Below are 20,986 nucleotides of genomic sequence, written 5' to 3' on the forward strand. Positions count from 1 at the left end.
AATGACCCAACACACCTCCAGGCTGTGTAAGGGCTATTTGACCAAGAAGGAGAGTGATGGAGTGCTGTATCAGATGACCTGGCCTCCACAATCCCCCGACCTCAACCAAATTGAGATGGTTTGGGATAAGTCGGACCGCAGAGTGAAGGAAAAGCAGCCAACAAGTGCTCAGCATATGTGGGAACTCCTTCAAGACTGTTGGAAAAGCATTCCAGGTTAAGCTGGTTGATAGAATGCCAAGAGTGTGCAAAGCTGTCATCAAGGCAAAGGGTAGCTATTTGAAAAATCTCAAATATATTTTGTTTTGTTTAACACTTTTTGGGTTACTATATGATTCCATATGTGTTATTTCATAGTTGTTCGCTATGTATTTTAGTCTGAGACTGCCATCATTTAAGTTTGTGATGACTTCAAAATTAGGTGTCCAAAACAAAGTCATCAGTGATTGGATCATCTCTAACCAAACAGAGTATCAAAGCCAATAATGAATTGTAAAAACGCTGCTTTACCCACGTGTGTTCTTGCTCTGGCCCAAACCATCGGTTTCTAGCTCCAATCAGACGGTCTAGAATGGATTTCCATTCTAGAAATCGTCTGTGAGGTACTCAGATCGAGACCCATTGTGGAGAACAAGCTAACGTCCATGGGCGTGGTGTAGCATTTTGCCAGAGCAAGGAGTTTGGGTAGGCAGGCAAAGCTCTTGTAGCCAATATCAGGCAAGGGTGACAGCTAAAGCAAATGTATTGTAGCTAGTGATTTTCACCGAAAATGTACAACTAGGCCTACGGCATTCATGTCTACATTTTTGTAAAATTACGGCAGACAAGTTTCAAATTCTCACTAAAGTTTCCAGCAATAAGCATAAACTAGCTAGCTGGGAAGGATGACAGACTGAACTGAATCCTTTCGTCTCCACTCAACTCGCAGCTGTGTGACATACGTCATCAATTTGGGCACCAGGCTTGTCTTTATAGCTTCTCCCGTCAAAGAAAGGAGAAAATCAGTCTCTTGCGATATGGGTATTGCAGATGTCATTATCGCAATTTAGATCGGGATTTGATTAATTGTGCAGCTCTGGTGTGTGTTTACGAGTGTGTGTCAAATCTATATGTGTTTATTTGAAGTGTGAGGTGTGGTGTGACTTACAGTGGAAAATAATGCTGTGTCAGAGCCAAAATATCTGGGGCTGGCTCAAAGCCATGGCTCAGTTTCCCCCTCTCCTCCATGAGTTCAGAGAGAACCAGTGTGAGGAACAGGCACATGATGTTCTGTGGTAGTGGCACGTTTACTTGATATTAGCGGTTGGAAATGTCCATGGCCATGTCCCATTGCAAGGCCAGGGTCGTATTGATTAGGACACACCATTGCAAACATAACACCCTCCCTGTTTCAGTCAATTTTTCTTCCAGCTAGTGAACCTTGCTCAGAGATTCTGTGTCCTTCCATGGTAACACGGAGGTCACTGCAGGTGCTTACTCATCAATTGCTTTAGTTAGTACACATCCTGAATCTGCATTTGAATCTATTATGGGATGACAGGAATGACAGGTATTCTCAGAAGGATGCTGTTGCTATTGGAAAACAACACTAAATGTACTATCAGAGATGTTCAGCCATTTTAGAGGGAAATGTATTTTGTTATCAAACATCAACATGTTTCATCGTTAAAAGCCTACAGTAGGGTCAAGCACTAACATTATAGCTAGCTAGCTAACTGTTTTGATTTGAAACAACAAGAGATGGCAGTGGCTTGGAGACTGTTGAAGATGGCAGAGGATCACTAAAGTTTATTTCAAGGTGGACTATCCCTGTTGATTGCAGCTTCATGCGGCCTAAGCTTAGCGGCTGCATGGCTTCACCCAGGTAGGCACTACATGTTTATTGTAGAAGTTTACCAAGGAGTCTACGACTGGGGATGGAAAAGGTGACCTGACTTCTGACTTGTTTCCCCTCTGGATCTGATCATCATAACGAGGAAGGTGGCGGGCATGACATTTTGTCAGCCGGTTGTTGTCATAGAAAAGACTGCCGGTCTCATGGTAATTGACCGTTAATTAACATAAATACGTTTAGCATCTTCAGGCCTTCAGGCTGTAGGCCTCCACTCATACAAGCTGCATACAAGCCGCTGATGCGTGCCTTTGGAACATCTACACTACCGTTCAAAAGTTTGGGGTCACTTAGAAATGTCCTTGTTTTCGAAAGAAAAGCAATTTTTTTGTCCATTAAAATAACATCAAATTGATCAGAAATACAGTGTAGACATTGTTAATGTTGTAAATGGCTATTGTAGCTGGAAACGGCTGATTTTTAATGGAATATCTACATAGGTATACAGAGGCCCATTATCAGCAACCATCAGTCCTGTGTTCCAATGGTTTCAGAAGAAAGTTATTTGTTTCTGGCCATTTTGAGCCATAATCGAACCCACAATTGCTGATGCTCCAGATACTCAACTAGTCTCAAGAAGGCCAGTTTAATTGCTTCTTTAATCAGCACAACAGTTTTCAGCTGTGCTAACATAATTGCAAAAGGGTTTTCTAATGATCAATTAGCCTTTTAAAATGATAAACTTGGATTAGCAAACACAACGTGCCATTGGAACACAGGACTGATGGTTGCTGATAATGGGCCTCTGTACGCTTATGTAGATATTCCATTAAAAATCAGCAGTTTCCAGCTACAATAGCCATTTACAACATTAACCATGTCTACACTGTATTTCGGATCAATTTGATGTTATTTTATAGGACAAAAAAATTGCTTTTCTTTCGAAAACAAGGACATTTCTAAGTGACCCCAAACTTTTGAACGGTAGTGTATATTTTAAAAAAGTATAGTAAATCAATATACCATCACAATAAATCCATGATTTATTTTAGTCCGGTCTAAAGAAACATTATGATATGAAGAAAACAGTTGGCCTACTGTACAGTGCATTCAGAAAGTATTCAGACTCCTTTACTTTTTCCACATTTTGTTATGTTACAGCATTATTCTGAAATGGATTAATGGATTTTCCTCATCAATCTACACAACATACCCCATAATGACAAAGCAAAAACAAGTTTCTAGATTTTTTTGCGAATTTATAAAAAAATACCCGGAAATATCACATTTACATAAGTATTCAGACCCTTTTACTCAGTACTTTGTTGGAGTACCTTTGGCAGCGAGTACAGCCTCGAGTCTTCTTGGGTATGACGCTACAAGCTTGGCAAATCAAATAAAATTGTATTTGTCACATACGCCGAATACAACGGGTGTAGACCTTACCGTGAAATGCTTACTTACAAGCCCTTAACCAACAATGCAGTTAAAGAAATAGAGTAAAGAAAGTATTTGCTAAATAAAATAAAGTAAAAAATTAAATTAAAAGTAACACAATAAGATTACATAACAATTACGAGGGGGTACCGGTACCGAATCAATGTGCGGGGGTACAGATTAGTCGAGGTAATTTGTACATATAGGTAGGGGTAATCCGTCTGGCCCCGTGGCCTTGTGAATGTTGACCTGTTTAAAGGTCTTGCTCACATCGGCTACGGAAAGCGTGATCACAGTCGTCCGGAAAAGCTGGTGCTCTCATGCATGCTTCAGTGTTGCTTGCCTTGAAGCGAGCATAAAAGGCATTTAGCTCGTCTGGTCGGCTCGCACCACTGGGCAGCTCGCGGCTGGGTTTCCCTTTGTAGTCCGTAATAGTTTGCAAGCCCTGCCACATCCGACATCTGACGGAACACCTGTATTTCGGGAGTTTCTCCCATTCTTCTCTGCAGATCCTCTCAAGCTCTGTCAGTTTGGATGGGGAGAGTCGCTGCACAGCTATTTTCAGGTCTCTCCAGAGATTTTAGATCGGGTTGAAGTCCGGGCTCTGGCTGGGCCACTCAAGGACATTCAGAGACTTGTCCTGAAGCCACTCCTGCGTTGACTTTGCTGTGTGCTTAGGGTCGTTGTCCTGTTGGAATGTGAACCTTCGCCCCAGTCTGAGGTCCTTAGCGCTCTGGAACAGGTTTTCATCAAGGATCTCTCTGTGCTTTGCTCCGTTCATCTTTCCCTCGATCCTGACTGGTCTCCCAGTCCCTGCCGCTGAAAAACATCCCCACAGCATGATGCTGCCACCACCATGCTTCACCGTAGAGATGGTGTCAGGTTTCCTCCAGACGTGACGCTTAGCATTCAGGCCAAAGAGTTCAATCTTGGTTTCATCAGACCAGAGAATCTTGTTTCTCATGGTCTGAGAGTCCTTTAGGTGCCTTTTACTGAGTAGTGGCTTCCGTCTCGCCACTCCCTTAAAGGCCTGATTGGTGGAGTGCTGCAGAGATGGTTGTCCTTCTGGAAGGTTCTCCCATCCCAACAGAGGAACTCGGTAGCTCTGTCAGTGACCATCGGGTTCTTGGTTCACCACCCTGACCAAGGCCCTTCTCCCCCCAATTGCTCAGTTTGGCCGGGCGGCCAGCTCTAGGAAGAGTCTTGGTGGTTCCAAACTGCTTCCATTTAAGAATGATGGAGGCCACTGTCTTCTTGGGGACCTTCAATGCTTCAGACATTTGTTGGTACCCTTCCCCAGATCTGTGCCTCAAAACAATCCTGTCTCGGAGCTCTACATACATTTCCTTCGACCTCATGGCTTGGTTTCTGCTCTGACATGCACTGTCAACTGTGGGACCTTATATAGACAGGTGTGTGCCTTTCAAAATCATGTCCAATCAGTTGAATTTACCACAGGTGGACTCCAATCAAGTTGTAGATACATCTCAAAGATGGTCAATGGAAACAGGATGCACCTGAGCTCAATTTCGAGTCTCATCGCAAAGTCTCTGAATAGTTATGTAAAAAAGTTATTTCCGTTTTTAAAAATACATTTGCATACATTTCTAAAAACGGGTTTTTGCTTTGTCATTATGGGGTATTGTGTGTAGATTGATGAGGATTTTTTTTATTTGATCTATTTTAGATTAAGGCTGTAATGTAACAACATGTGGAAAAAGGAAGGAGTCTGAATATTTTCCGAATGCGCTGTATGTTATCTGGCTATGCTCCAAGTCATAGGCTGTAGGCTTTTTCATTTAGCTGACGAGATATGCTTATAATTCTCATGCCATTATTTTATTTTATTGGATTTTATAGTGAGAAGAATATAATTGAACTTAGCTGAATAAAATAGAAAGGATATTTTTCCCATTCCGGAGCAAGTGCGCATATGAAGTGGCTATGTTGCGTGTAAAAGTGATAATTTGAAACAGGTCCTATACGGTAGATTTAGAGTTATTTGGCAACTTTAGTTGTGAATGATACAAACCTTAGATTGTCTTAGAAGTTGCATGATGTGACTATAGGCTGTTGATGATTTGAGAAAGTTGCAAAAAAAACTTGCGCTCTGTTCCTTGCCTCAGGCTGCACAGCTGTTCTCTCATCAAGTGATCATATTTTCACCCATCAGACTATTCTCATTTTAATCTTGTCTTTACTATTTGTTTCGATTTAGAATGGCCCATTATCAAATTGGCAGGAACAGGGGCAGGGGAAAAATACATGTAATCTATATGCACTCGAATAGCGAATGAAGGCTGTGCACTTTCTCACCGGTCCATTTTTTTAATGATGCCTGGTTAGGCTTCTTCGGTTCTATAGTGGGGATGTTCTTAATATGAGCAGCTGAGAAAAATAAATATAAGAACACTTATTTCACTCCACCCATCAACCCCTGAGGAGCATGCTCTCGTTACGCAACTTGGTGTCCACATCACCAGCAAACTAACATGGTCCAAGCACACCAAGACAGTCGTGAAGAGGGCACGACAAAACCTATTCCCCCTAAGGAGACTGAAAAGAGTTGGCATGGGTCCTCAGATCCTCAAAAGGTTCTACAGCTGCACCATCGAGAGCATCCTGACTGGTTGCATCACTGCCTGGTATGGCAACTGCTCGGCCTCAGACCGCAAGGCACTACAGAGGGTAGTGCGTACGGCCCAGTACATCACTGGGGCCAAGCTTCCTGCCATCCAGGACCTCTATACCAGGCGGTGTCAGAGGAAGGCCCTAAAAATTGTCAGCCACCCTAGTCATAGACTGTTCTCTCCGCTACCGCACGGCAAGCGGTACCGGAGCGCCAAGTCTAGGTCCAAGAGGCTTCTAAACAGCTTCTACCCCCAAGCCATAAGACTCCTGAACATCTAATCAAATGGCTACCCAGACTATTTCCATTTACTGCTGCTCTTTAATGATTTGTTACTTTTATTTCGTATTATTTTATATTGTATATTTTAGTGATTTTTTTTTGTATTCTTTCTTAAAACTGCATTGTTGGTTAAGGGCTTGTAAGTAAGCATTTCACTGTAAGGTCTACACCTGTTGTATTCGGCGCATGTGACAAATAACATTTGATTTGATTTGAGGTAATATTCCGCCCAAACTCTGTATGCCATGAGCTCTCCAACCCTGTTCCTGCAACTACCAAGTGCTTAAGTTGGCAAACCAAGTGAACTCTGTTCAGGAACAACAACAGTAACATGTTTTCGCAACAACACATATTTTACTAAACTGTTGACAGCCCCTCTGCACGCTCGAGAAAGGAATAAAGGAGAGAGAGGAGGAGATGGTAAAGCATGGTGGTGAGATATTCTGTATAGTTAAAGGTAATGTGTCACCCAATTAATTATAAAAATATAAAAAATTCCCTATTACTAGGCTATTCAAAATCAAATATAAATTCACTAAAATTGTAAGCTACCTGCAAGCCACCCTGCATACAGTGGGGAAAAAAAGTATTTAGTCAGCCACCAATTGTGCAAGTTCTCCCACCTAAAAAGATGAGAGAGGCCTGTAATTTTCATCATAGGTACACGTCAACTATGACAGACAAATTGAGTTTAAAAAATCCAGAAAATCACATCGTAGGATTTTTTATGAATTTATTTGCAAATTATGGTGGAAAATAAGTATTTGGTCACCTACAAACAAGCAAGATTTCTGGCTCTCACAGACCTGTAACTTCTTCTTTAAGAGGCTCCTCTGTCCTCCAATCGTTACCTGGATTAATGGCACCTGTTTGAACTTGTTATCAGTATAAAAGACACCTGTCCACAACCTCAAACAGTCACACTCCAAACTCCACTATGGCCAAGACCAAAGAGCTGTCAAAGGGCACCAGAAACAAAATTGTAGACCTGCACCAGGCTTTGAAGACTGAATCTGCAATAGGTAAGCAGCTTGGTTTGAAGAAATCAACCGGGGGGCCTAGTGAATGACCTGCAGAGAGCTGGGACCAAAGTAACAAAGCCTACCATCAGTAACACACTACGCCGCCAGGGACTCAAATCCTGCAGTGCCAGACGTGTCCCCCTGCTTAAGCCAGTACATGTCCAGACCCGTCTGAAGTTTGCTAGAGTGCATTTGGATGATCCAGAAGAGGATTGGGAGAATGTCATATGGTCAGATGAAACCAAAATATAACTTTTTGGTAAAAACTCAACTCGTCTTGTTTGGAGGACAAAGAATGCTGAGTTGCATCCAAAGAACACCATATCTACTGTGAAGCATGGGGGTGGAAACATCATGCTTTGTGGCTGTTTTTCTGCAAAGGGACCAGGACGACTGATCCGTGTAAAGGAAAGAATGAATGGGGCCATGTATCGTGAGATTTTGAGTGAAAACCTCCTTCCATCAGCAAGGGCATTGAAGATGAAACGTGGCTGGGTCTTTCAGCATGACAATGATCCCAAACACACCGCCCGGGCAACGAAGGAGTGGCTTCGTAAGAAGCATTTCAAGGTCCTGGAGTGGCCTAGCCAGTCTCCAGATCTCAACCCCATAGAAAATCTTTGGAGGGAGTTGAATGTCTGTGTTGCCCAGCGACAGCCCCAAAACATCACTGCTCTAGAGGAGATCTGCATGGAGGAATGGGCCAAAATACCAGCAACAGTGTGTGAAAACCTTGTGAAGACTTACAGAAAACGTTTGACCTGTGTCATTGCCAACAAAGGGTATATAACAAAGTATTGAGAAACTTTTGTTATTGACCAAATACTTATTTTCCACCATAATTTGCAAATCAATTCATAAAAAATCCTACAATGTGATTTTCTGGATTTTTTTTTCTCATTTTGTCTGTCATAGTTGACTGTACCTATGATGGAAATTACAGGCCTCTCTCATCTTTTTAAGTGGGAGAACTTGCACAATTGGTGGCTGACTAAATACTTTTTTTCCCCACTGTATACTGTACATTTTCTCCCAGACTCCTGGATAGAAATTGTGTCGCGTAGCCTAAGGTAACCAGTCCATACAGTATGCATATTAATACAGTTAATTACTCGAATTTGTTTAATTTTGGAGTATAGGCTAGACCAATTAATATTTTATGTTTTTCTGCCATGTGTAATATGCGGTAGGCTATGTATTGTATAACGGCACAATCATTATTTTAATTCAGTTTTTTTTCCGGACTTTGGCTCATAAGCCTATTCGTATGCATAAGCTCTAATATGCGTATGGTGATTTTGAATTAATCATCACCTTAGAAAGCGCTGTCCATTTTGTTGTGTTAGTCTTTGAAACAACATCCACAATGACCATGTTTTACACTCAGTTTCAACCTGCTGTTGAACTTTCTTCAAATTGATCATCACAGTGATGTGAGTTTTAAAAGCGCATACTGTTTTGATGATAAGTGTTTGATGTGATTTTTGAGGCATTTGCATAATGTCAGATTGGTTAGAGGGACAATAGAGCCCTGAGTACCAGGTCAGTAGGACCTGATGGTCGTTAGCAAATAGGGTAATACCAAAGCATGTCCAGAGTGCATAAGAGGAGATTACCGTGACTCAACGGTTACGTGGAATTTTACTGCGGTCATGACCCCTGACTGCCGGTGTGGCGGTAATACGGTCACCGCAACAGCCCTAGGAAGGTGCGCATGAGAGTGGATCGGACAAAGGATCGGACACAGGATGTGACCTGTTAGACTTGCACCTGCCTCTGTGGATGACCGTGGAAGATATTCCATCCAGAGCCGTCAATAGGCTAACTGAAATGTTTTGTTGTTTTAAGAGCGTCTTTGAGATTCTTGCTGTAATGGAAAGCTCTATACAAATGAAATATACAGTGAGGGAAAAAAAGTATTTGATCCCCTGCTGATTTTGTACGTTTGCCCACTGACAAAGAAATGATCAGTCTATAATTTTAATGGTAGGTTTATTTGAACAGTGAGAGACAGAATAACAACAAAAAAATCCAGAAAAACGCATGTCAAAAATGTTATACATTTATTTGCATTTTAATGAGGGAAATAAGTATTTGACCCCCTCTCAATCAGAAAGATTTCTGGCTCCCAGGTGTCTTTTATACAGGTAACGAGCTGAGATTAGGAGCGCACTCTTAAATGGAGTGCTCCTAATCTCAGCTTGTTACCTGTATAAAAGACACCTGTCCACAGAAGCAATCAATCAATCAGATTCCAAACTCTCCACCATGGCCAAGAACAAAGAGCTCTCCAAGGATGTCAGGGACAAGATTGTAGACCTACACAAGGCTGGAATGGGCTACAAGACCATCGCCAAGCAGCTTGGTGAGAAGGTGACAACAGTTGGTGTGATTATTCGCAAATGGAAGAAACACAAAATAACTGTCAATCTCCCTCGGGCCTGGGGCTCCATGCACGATCTCACCTCGTGGAGTTGCAATGATCATGAGAACGGTGAGGAATCAGAGATCCTATTGTCCTTGGTAGAGTTTCTGGTCGTAGTGGGGGTTAGATGGATACTTCAGATGTACCAGTGGTTGTCTGAGAGGCATTGTCCTTCCCAACTCGTGTCTTTAGTGAAAGTTCTCTAGACGACTACACATGCCAGCTGCAGACTGAAATGATAAGGTCTAGTGCATTGTCTTCTTCTTCACCTCGTGTAGAGGTTGACAGTTTCAGAGTTTCTCCATTTCAAACGTTTGGACTAACATCTCACGTTTTCTGGTCTTTCTGGTCTAACCATTTTGTAACGTGTAGCTTCAGCTTCACACTTCTTGGTCTTGTAGAAATTCAACCATTTGCAACATCCGGCTTATACTGTAGTATGCTTGGTCTTCCTTTGGTAATTGTAGTTTTAAACCATTTTGTAACATTTAGCTCAAGCTTCACGTCTGCTGGTCTTGTAGAAATTCAACCATTTGCAACGTTTAGCTCACGCTTCACGTCTGCTGGTCTAATGTTAATTTGTTTTTCAAGGCTTTTTATGCACTCGGGGTAAAAGGGGCGTTCCATCATGTTTGTGCTCATCTGGTCGTGGCCACTGACTGAGAACAAAAAAATATGGAAACAATAATCTCATCTAGAATGCTAAAATCACATTGTTATCTTCACAAAAGTATTATTATACTTAATCATTTGTTTTATACAACAATTAGATGCAAACCTCATAACTGGGGAGTGTACACCCCCGGAGATACAGTTATGTTGTTCCACCGTCTTTAATGACATCACAACATAATAACGAATTTGACGTGATTGTTCTTTAAGTCGCCACCGACCATTTCCCACATTATTTTAAGTAGGAATACTGTTTCATTATCCACTTTTGGATGTTGGAGTCTTGGCGGGAAGACTTCCTTTGTCTCACAGGGAAATTCCCTCTCCCAATACTGCATGGCATGGAAAATAAAGTTTCTGCAAGGAATTTACGACCGGTCAACAAACTGGCCCCCAGGAGAGGGGGTGTTCAAATCTTTGCCTAGCCGGCATCTTTGATCCTCAGCCCATGAGGGCAAGTCATGACATTGGGCATAAAAAAAAGGATTGAAACAGGGAGGCACTACCTGGAATTGTCGGAGTGAAAATGTTTGTTTTCCGCTGCACATTTTTTTTTGGGGGGGGTTTACCTTGGCATTTTCTAATAACCATGACCCAAGCGTCTCAGCTTAGGGTCAAGACAATGTAGGGCTGCACAATTAATACAATTATATTTCTCTCTCTCTCCCCCTCCCTCTGTCTCTCACTCTCTCTCTCTCGCTCTTTCTCTCTCTCCATAGTGATGGTGATAGTCCTCCTGCGTTATGCCCATGTGATAGAGAAGCATCAGAACTGTGTGTTGAACACAGCGGGCCTGTCCACTGGCTGGATCTGTGCTGCAGGACTCATCATGGTCGGCAACTTCCAGGTACATACAGTTCCTTCAGAAAGTATTCATACCCCTTAACCTTTTCCACATTTACCTCATAATGTCAAAGTGGAATTATGTTTTTATATATATTTTTTCAAATTAATATAAAATGAAAGGCCGATATGTCTTGAGTCAATAAGTATTCAACCCATTTGTTATGGCAAGCCTAAATAAGTTCAGGAGTAAAAATGTGCTTAACAAGTCACATAATAAGTTGCATGGACTCACTCTGTGTGTAATAATAGTGTTTAACATGTTTTTGAAACACTACCTCATTTCTGTACCCCACACATTCGATTACCTGTAAGGTCCCTCAGTTGAGCAGTGAATTTCAAACACAGATTCAACCACAAAGACCAGGGAGGTTTTCCAATGCCTCACAAAGAAGGGCACCTATTGGTAAGTAGGTACAAATAAAAGAAGCAGACATTGAATATCCCTTTGAGCATGTCAAAGTTATTAATTACACTTTGGATGGTGTATCAATACACCCAGTCGCTACAAAGATACAGGCGTCTTTCCTAATGCAGTTGCCGGAGAGGAAGGAAAACGCTCAGGGATTTCACCATGAGGCCAATGGTGACTTTACAGTTAGAGTTTATTGGCTGAGAAAACTGAGGATGGATCAACAACATTGTATTTACTCCACAATACTAACCTAAATGACAGAGTGAAAGAAGGAAGCCTTGTACAATACAATACAAATATTCCAAAACATGCATCCTGTTTGCAATAAGGCACTAAAGTAAAACTGCTACAAATGTGGCAAAGAAATGAACTTTATGTCCTGGATACAAAGCGTTATGTTTGGGGCAAACACAACACATCACTGAGTACCACTCTTCATATTTTCAAGCATGGTGGTGGCTGCATCATGTTATCGGTATGCTTGTCATCGGCAAGGACTAGGGAGTTTTTTAGGATAAAAAGAAACGTAATAGAGCTAAGCACAGGCAAAATCCTGGAGGAAAACCTGCTTTACAACAGACACAGGGAGACAAATTCACCTTTCAGCAGGACAATAACCTAAAACACAAGGCCAAATATACACTGGTGTTGCTTACCAATATTACATTGAATGTTCCTAAGTGGCCTAGTTACAGTTTTGACTTACATCGGCTTGAAAATCTATGGCAAGACTTGAAAATGGCTGTCTAGCAATGATCAACAACCAACTTGACAGAGTTTGAAGAATTTAAAAATAATAATGTGCAAATATTGTACAATCCAGGTGTGCAAAGCTCTTAGAGACTTACCCAGAAAGACTTGCAGCTGCAATCACTGCCAAAAGTGACTCTAACATGTATTGACTCAGGGGTGTGAATAATAATGTAAATTAGTTATTTCTGTATATCATTTACAATAAATGTGCAAAAATGTCTAAAAACATGTTTTCACTTTTGTCATTATGAGGTATTGTGTGTAGATGGGTGAAAAAAATCAATTTAATCAATTTTAAATTCAGGCTGTAACACAACAAATGTGGAAGAAGTCAAGGGGTATGAATACTTTCTGACGGCAACGCAACACTGTTCGACAACTAATTCACACACGTTTTACAACTGTTTTGCATAGCACCAGGTACATACGTTCAGCAACGCAACATTGTTCCACAACTGTTTCACAACTCTACATGGCTGTTTGACATAGCACAAGGTAGTTCAGCAATGCAACACTGTTCCACAACTACAGTGCATTCTGAAAGTATTCAGACCCCTTGACTTTTTCCACATTTTGTTAGGTTACAGCCTTATTCTAAAATGGATTAAGTCATTTTTTTCCCTCATCAATCTACACACAATACCCCATAATGACAAAGCAAAAACAGGTTTTTAGAAATTTTTGCAAATGTATATAAAAAAAATAAAATGTAATATCACATTTACTTAAGTATTCAAACCCTTTACTCAGTACTTTGTTGAAGCACCTTTGGCAGCGATTACAGCCTAGAGTCTTCTTGGGTATGAAACTACAAGCTTGGCACACCTGTATTTGGGGAGTTTCTCCCATTCTTCTCTGCAGATCCTCTCATGCTCTGTCAGTTGGATGGGGAGCGTCACTGCACAGCTATTTTCAGGTCTCTCCAGAGAAGTCTGGGCTCTGGCTGGGCCACTCAAGGACATTCAGAGACTTGTCCCGAAGCCACGCCTGCATTGTCTTGGCTGTGTGCTTAGGATCGTTGTCCTGTTCGAAGGTGAACCTTTGCCCCACTCTGAGGTCCTGAGCGCTCTGGAGCAGGTTTTCATCAAGGATCTCTCTGTACTTTGCACCGTTCAACTTTCCCTCAATCCTGACTGGTCTCCCAGTCCCTGCCGCTGAAAAACATCCCCACAGCATTATGTTGCCACCACCATGCTTCACCGTAGAGATGGTGCCAGGTTTCCTTCATACGTGACGTTTGGCATTCAGGCCAAAGATTTCAATCTTGGTTTCATCAGACCAGAGAATCTTGTTTCTCATGATCTGAGAGTCCTTTAGGTGCCTTTTGGCAAACTCCAAGCAGGCTGTCATGTGCCTTTTACTGAGGAGTTGCTTCCGTCTGGCCACTGTACCATAAAGGCCTGATTGGTGGAGTGCTGCAGAGATGGTTGTCCTTCTGGAGGGTTCTCCCATCTCCTCAGAGGAACTCTGGAGCTCTGTCAGAGTGACCATCGGGTTCTTGGTCACCTCCCTGACTAAGGCCCTTCTCCCCCGATTGCTCAGTTTGGCCGTGCGGCCAGCTCTAGGAAGAGTCTTGGTGGTTCCAAACTTCTTCCATTTAAGAATGATGGAGGCCACTGTGTTCTTGGGGACCTTCAATGGTACCCTTCCCCAGATCTGTGACTTGACCCAATCCTGTCTCAGAGCTCTACGGACAAACATTTCTAATAACCAGTTTTCGCTTCATCATTATGGGTTGTTGTGTGTAGATTGATTAGATGTTTTTTTTTTACTCAATCCATTTTAGAATAAGGCTGTAACATAACAAAATGTGAAGGGGTCTGAATACTTTCCGAATGCATTGTATTTCACAAAGGTTTTACAACGGTTTCACATAGCACAATGGTGTCACAGCACCATATCATGAGAGGATCTATGCTAGTTCATCCGCAATAGTTTGACAGCCGATTCACTCCTCAAAGGTGGTCTCAAGTTGAGTTTAGTCCAGTTTTTCACAACATCTGTTGTGTAGGTCTCAATCAGGAGAAATCTGCGATGGATACAACCTGGCTTGGCACCAATGTTCCCTCTAAGCTGCCGCACAGAAGAAATGCTATGCCACGCAGAGACGCAAGAGATTGAACTTCACTGAGTTCACCCCATTAGTTTGCACTATATACACTACATGAGTATGTAAAAGTATGTAGACATCTGCTCGTCGAACATTTCATTCCAAAATCATGGGCATTAAAATTGAGTTAGTCCCCCCTTTGCTGCTATAACAGCCTCCACTCTTCTGGGAAGGCTTTCCACTAGATGTCGGAACATTGCTGCGGGGACTTGCTTCCATTCATCCACAAGAGCATTAGTGAGGTCGGGCACTGATGTTGATCGATTAGGCCTGGCTAACAGTCGGCGTTCCAATTCATCCCTAAGGTGTTCGATGGGGTTGAGATCAGGGATCTGTGCAGGCCAGTCAAGTTCTTCCACACCAATCTCGACAAACCATTTCTGTATGGAGCTAGCTTTGTGCATGGGGGCCTTGTCATGCTGAAACAGGAAAGAGCCTTCTCCAAACTGTTGTCACAAAGTTGGAAGCACAGAATTGTCTAAAATGGCATTTTATTCTGAAGCGTTAATATTTCCCTTCACTGGAACTAAGGGGCCTAGCCCAAACCATGAAAAACAGCCCCAGACCATTATTCCTCCTCCACCAAACTTTACAGTTGGCTCTATTCATTGGGGCAGGTAGCTTTCTCTCCACCAAACCCAGATTCGTCCGTCAGAATGCCAGATGGTGAAGCATGATTCATCACTCCAGAGAACGCGTTTCCACTGCTCCAGAGTACAGTGGCGGCAAGCTTTACACCACTCCAGCCGACATTTGGCATTGCGCATGGTGATCTTAGGCTTGTGTGCGGCTGCTCAGCCATGGAAACCCATTTCATTAAGCTCCCGACAAGCAGTTCTTGTGCTGACGTTACTTCCAGAGGCAGTTTGGAACTCAGTAGTGACTGTTGCAACCGAGGACAGACGAGTTTTCAATTGTATTTTGTAAAGTCGTTTCTTGCATCATACAAAACAATACAATGTAATTTACAGTAACCTATTTGGCCCATGGTGTAACAAACCAAGTAAAAAAATCATAAATTTATGTCATTCATAATGTTAAAACGTTTGTAAAAGTATCATGCAATGTAGGCCTGCATTGAACACCACATATAGGCTACTGTAGGATATAGCATAGAAATCAAAAGCTATTTCCACGTGAAAATGTTATGGGATTTGCTCCGTTGGTTTTGTTGGTATGCCTACATTATGCTCAAATAGCCACTATTGGCTACTGTCTAAAACTGTAATGGTACAGCTTCATTGTGCACTGTAAACGCGGAAGTTGCACAACATTCTCACAACGTTCAAGTTTCCGCTCACAATACCTAAAATTTGCAAAAAGACCTAAAATTTACCTAATATCCCCCCACCCCCCCTATTCTTCCACTCGTCCGCTCCTCCCAACCCTTCACTCATCTGTCCTCCCCTCTCCACTTCTCCTCCATTGCCCCAACCCTTCTCTTTTCTCTTCTCCTGTCCTCTCCTCTCTACCTCACCTCTGACTGTTACATTCCAGATCTGCTTCATGTTGTAGTTATGGACCACTCACATACCGGAACACACACACTTTGGTTGTTCAGGACTGAGTTTCTGCAATTTTAGATATTTCGAACCTTGGCTCAGTGCCTGGACTTTAAACTGTGTGTGCGTGCATGCGTGCATGTCTCCGTGCATGCATGGTACTGGGGCCAAGGTTGGGGCATACATTTTTGGTACTATAGGAGGGTTGCCGGCGAGATTAGGGTGCGGGTCTTAAAAAAACGTTGTTCAGTACATTAGGCCTTGGCGGCAGTCATAGCAACAGTTTTGCTATGTAGAGGGACTATCGGCAAAGGCCAATATTGGCCAATATCGGCCCGATACAGTATATCTGTATTCCCAGTCATGTGAAATCCATAGGTTAGGGCCCAATAAACTCTGTAACTGTTTTATAGTCACCATTGGCCTCATGGTGAAATGCCTGTTCCGTTTCCTTCCTCTCCGGCAACTGAGTTAGGAAGGATGCCTGTATCTTTGTCGTGACTGGGTGTATTGATACACCATCCAAAGTGTAATTAATAAATTCACCATGCTCAAAGAGAAATTCAATGTCTGCTTTTAAAAATAAAGAATAGATCTACGAATAGGTGCCGTTCTTTGTGAGGCATTGGAAAACCTCCTTGGTCTTTGTGGTTGAATCTGTGTTTGAAATGTACTGTTCGACTGAGGGACCTTACAGATAATTGTATATGTGGGGTACAGAGATGAGGTAGTCATTAAAAAATCATGTTAAACACTATTATTGCACACAGAGTGAGTCCATGCAAGTTATTATGTGACTTGATAAGCACATTATTTAGGCTTGCCATAACAAATGGGTTGAATACTTATTGACTCGAGACATTTCAGCTTTTCATTTTTTTTATTAATTTGTAAACATTTCTAAAAACATAATTCCACTTTGACATTGTGGGGTATTGTGTGTAGGCCAGTGAGACAAAATCTCAATTTAATCAATTTTAAATATGAAAAAGCAACTTTTTCCTGATCACGGAAAATGACTAATAATACTAGTTTCATAAGCATCCATGATCACAAATCATGACGTTATGTTGGACCCATTTGCATTGAATAGATGAATAGATGGAGTGATGCTTACTGTATATGCACATTATATTGATCAGTTGATGGGCTAATATGTCCCAAATGGACGGCTACAGATTGTAGGAGCCATTTTAGCCTGTTTATGTGTTGTGTATATGTTATCTGTCAAGGGTTATTTTAACTTGTTTTGTACTCTAGAGGGCACTTGTTGGGGGCATGGGTCACTAGTCACGTGTGTATGTACAGTTCATTCGGAAAGTATTCAGACCGCTTGACTTTATCCATGTTTTGTTACGTTACAGCCATATTCTAAAATTGATATTTTATTTATTCTCACCAATCTACACACAATACCCCATAAAGACAAAGCGAAAACAGGTTTTAGCAAATTTTTGCAAAATAAAAAGCAGAAATACCTTATTTACATACCCTTTGCTATGAGACTCGAAATTGAGCTCAGGTGCAACCTGTTTCCATTGATCATCCTTGAGATGTTTCTACAACTTGATTGGAGTCCACCTGTGGTAAATTACATTGATTTGACATGGTTTGGAAAGGCACACACCTGTCTATATAAGGTCCCACAGTTGACACTGCGTGTCAGAGCAAAAACCAAGCCATGAGGTCGAAGGAATTGTCCGTAGAGCTCCAAGACAGGATTGTGTCGAGGCACAGATCTGGGGAAGGGTACCCCAAACTTTCTGAAGCATTGAAGGTCCCCAAGAACACAGTGGCCTCCATCATTCTTAAATGAAATAAGTTTGGATCCACCAAGTCTCTTCCTAGAGCTGGCCGCCCGGCCAAACTGAGCAATCGGGGGAGAAGGGCCTTAGTCAGGGAGGTGACCAAGAACCCGATGGTCACTCTGACTGTGCTCCAGAGTTCCTCTGTGGAGATGGGAGAACCTTCCAGAAGGACAACCATCTCTGCAGCACTCTACCAATCAGGCCTTTATGGTAGAGTGGCCAGACGGAAGCCACTCCTCAGTAAAATGCACATGACAGCCCGCTTGGAGTTTGCCTAAAGGCACCTAAAGGACTCTCAGACCATGAGAAACACGATTCTCTGGTCTGATGAAACCAAAATTGAACTCTTTGGCCTGAATGCCAAGCGTCACGTCTGGAGGAAACCTGGCACCATCCCTACGGTGAAGCATGGTGGTGGCAGCATCATGCTGTGGGGATGTTTTTCAGCGGCAGGGACTGGGAGACCAGTCAGGATCGAGGGAAAGATGAACAGAGCAAAGTACAGAGAGATCCTTGATGAAAACCTGCTCCAGAGCGCTCAGGACCTCAGACTGGGGCGAATGTTCACTTCCAACAGGACAACGACACCTAAGCACACAGCCAAGTCAACGCTGGAGTGGCTTCAGGACAAGTCTCTGAATGTCCTTGAGTGGCCCAGCCAGAGCCCGGAGTTGAACCCGATCGAACATCTCTGGAGAGACCTGAAAATAGCTGTGCAGCGACGCTCCCTATCCAACCTGACAGAGCTTGAGAGGATCTGCAGAGAAGAATGGGAGAAACTCCCCAAATACAAGTGTGCCAAGCTTGTAGCATCATACCCAAAAAGACTTGAGGCTGTAATCGCTGCCAAAGGTGCTTCAACAAAGTACAGAGTAAAGGGTCTGAATACATATGTAAATTTGATATTTTATTTATTTATTTTTAATACATTTGTTAAGATTTCTACAAACCTGTTTTTGCTTTGTCATTAAGAGGTATTGTGTGTAGGTAGATTGATGAGGGAAAAAAACAATTTACTCCATTTTAGAATAAGGCTGTAATGTAACAAAATGTGGATATAGTCAAAGGGTCTGAATACTTTCCGAATGCACTGTAGGTAGCACAGGTGACCAGGTAGGGTTAGCACAGGTCACAGGAGAGCGCATACAGTTCTTACCGTATCCCAGATACAGATTATAGAATGCATCTCTCTGCACCTTTTCTATAGGAATATGTGTTTTGGAGCTATTTATATTTTATATGTGCAAATAAATGGGAACTTCACCCAAAACGAGTAACGTTTGGAAAGCTGATTTTTGTGGACGTGTTATGGACAGCTTTCTCCTGTGCCAGTGGCTTTTCATAGGGAATCGCCACTACACAGATTGTTTGTCATCTGTAGCACCATAGACTCCACTGATCAGCCAAAACAAGCTCAATAACTCAATGCATGCACACACTCCTATTGAATATGCATTCACCTGTATTGTGAGTAGGCCTATGCCATCTTAATTTACCCAGTTTATCAAGACATTTACCATTCAAATGAAATGATTACCATTATGTTGTTATGTAGTTAGATTGTTAAAAACAGTTACATTTATTGTTTGATTTTATAATGTATGCATTATAATGTATACATGGCTAATTTAATGATATTGAATATCGGTCTAAAATATCGGCCATCGGCCTCCTTGACCCCCAGAAATCAGTGTCGGCATCGGCCCTAAAAAATCCATATTGGTCGTTCTCTAGCTCCTGGTGTTCTGGGCTCTTGGTGTTCTGGGCTCCCCGTGCTGTGGTATGTTTGTGGAAGGAAGTGGTGTGTGTGTGTGTGTACAGGATGTTTCTACCCTGAATGCCAGACAGGGATTTAAAAAAACTGGAGAGGATAGGAGCAAAGCTGCCACCTTCACTACTCCCCTGATTCTCCTTAGTCTCTTTGTGGTGTGTGTCTGTGTGTGTGTATATGTGTGTGCATGTGCGTGCCAAAACAAAAGTAAGAACAGGGAGTTGCATCTGTGACTCCCTCCCTTACCTTTCTCCCTCTATCCATCCCTCCATCCTTCCATTTCTCCTTCCCTCTGGGGCCTCTCTGCCCTCGGAGCGTTCAGTGGAAAAACTAGGGGGAATTTTATGGGAAGTGAGTCATCACGGCTCATCCCCTGTGTGTGTGTGTGTGTGTGTGTGTGTGTGTGTGTGTGTGTGTGTGTGTTGTCTAACAGCCAGGAGGAGACCGTGTGCACACGTGTCACAGACCCCATCTGTACCCAATCAGAGCCCGTCTGGAACTTTCTGTACTCAATTCAATTCTAATCTCAATTCAATTCTATAAAACTTTCTTCATCCAACAAATGGGATGGACATAAATACATATCTAGATTCATAGACATACAATATTTAACATTCATATAGGCTACACATTAGTAGACAATTTTAAAGCAGTGAAAATATAATAGGCAGTTCTGACAGACAGTGGTGGAAAAAGTACCCAATTGTCATACGTAAAGATACCTTAATAGAAAATGACTCAAGTACAAGTGAAAGTCACCCAGTAAAATACTACTTGAATAAAAGTCTAAAACTATTTGGTTTAAATATACTTAAGTATCAAAAGTAAAAGTATGAATAATTTCAAATTCCTTGTTAAGCAAACCAGACGGCACAATCTTACTAAGAAATAATTTACAAACTAAGCATTTGTGTTTAGTGAGTCTGCCAGATCAGAGGCAGTAGGGATGACCAGGGATGTTCTCTTGATAAGTGCGTGAATTTGACCATTTTCCTGTTCTGCTAAGCGTTCAAAATGTAATGAGTACTTTTGGGTGTCAGGAATGTATGGAGTAAAAATAACATTATTTTCTTTAGGAATGTAGTGGAGTAAAATTTGTCAAAAATATAAATATTAAACTAAAGTACAGATACTACTTAAGTAGTACTTTAAAGTATTTTTACTTAAGTACTTTACACCACTGCTCACAACACAATTACCACTAAAACAACACAATCACTATCAGTACTAGGCTATAATGACACCATTAGGATATTATGTTGTGTTATGTAAGACAGGACAGGGTAGGGGTCTATGAATCAGACACTTTTAGACTGACAGGAGAGGACCTGAATAGATGGCCCCAGACACACACACACACACACACACACACACACACACACAATGTTTGTTTTACTATCCTTGTGGGGACCAAACAATGAATTCCCATTCATAATCCTAATTTCCTTTAACCCCTAAACCTAACCTTAACCCCAAACCCCTAACCA

The 20,986-nt window shown here is 42.0% G+C and overlaps 1 protein-coding gene across 1 annotated transcript in view; it reads left to right on the forward strand.

Moving 5' to 3' along the window:
- Nucleotides 1-20,986, forward strand: part of LOC121574727 (transmembrane protein 150A-like) — a 102,799-nt gene that overhangs the window by 68,016 nt on the left and 13,797 nt on the right. The window contains exon 6 of the mRNA XM_041887278.1: nucleotides 11,017-11,144. Within this exon, the coding sequence (XP_041743212.1) occupies nucleotides 11,017-11,144 (128 nt within the window). The remainder of the gene's footprint in view (nucleotides 1-11,016; nucleotides 11,145-20,986) is intronic.

This window comes from Coregonus clupeaformis, chromosome 1 (assembly GCF_020615455.1).
Source record: "Coregonus clupeaformis isolate EN_2021a chromosome 1, ASM2061545v1, whole genome shotgun sequence".
Lineage (NCBI taxonomy): Eukaryota > Metazoa > Chordata > Actinopteri > Salmoniformes > Salmonidae > Coregonus > Coregonus clupeaformis.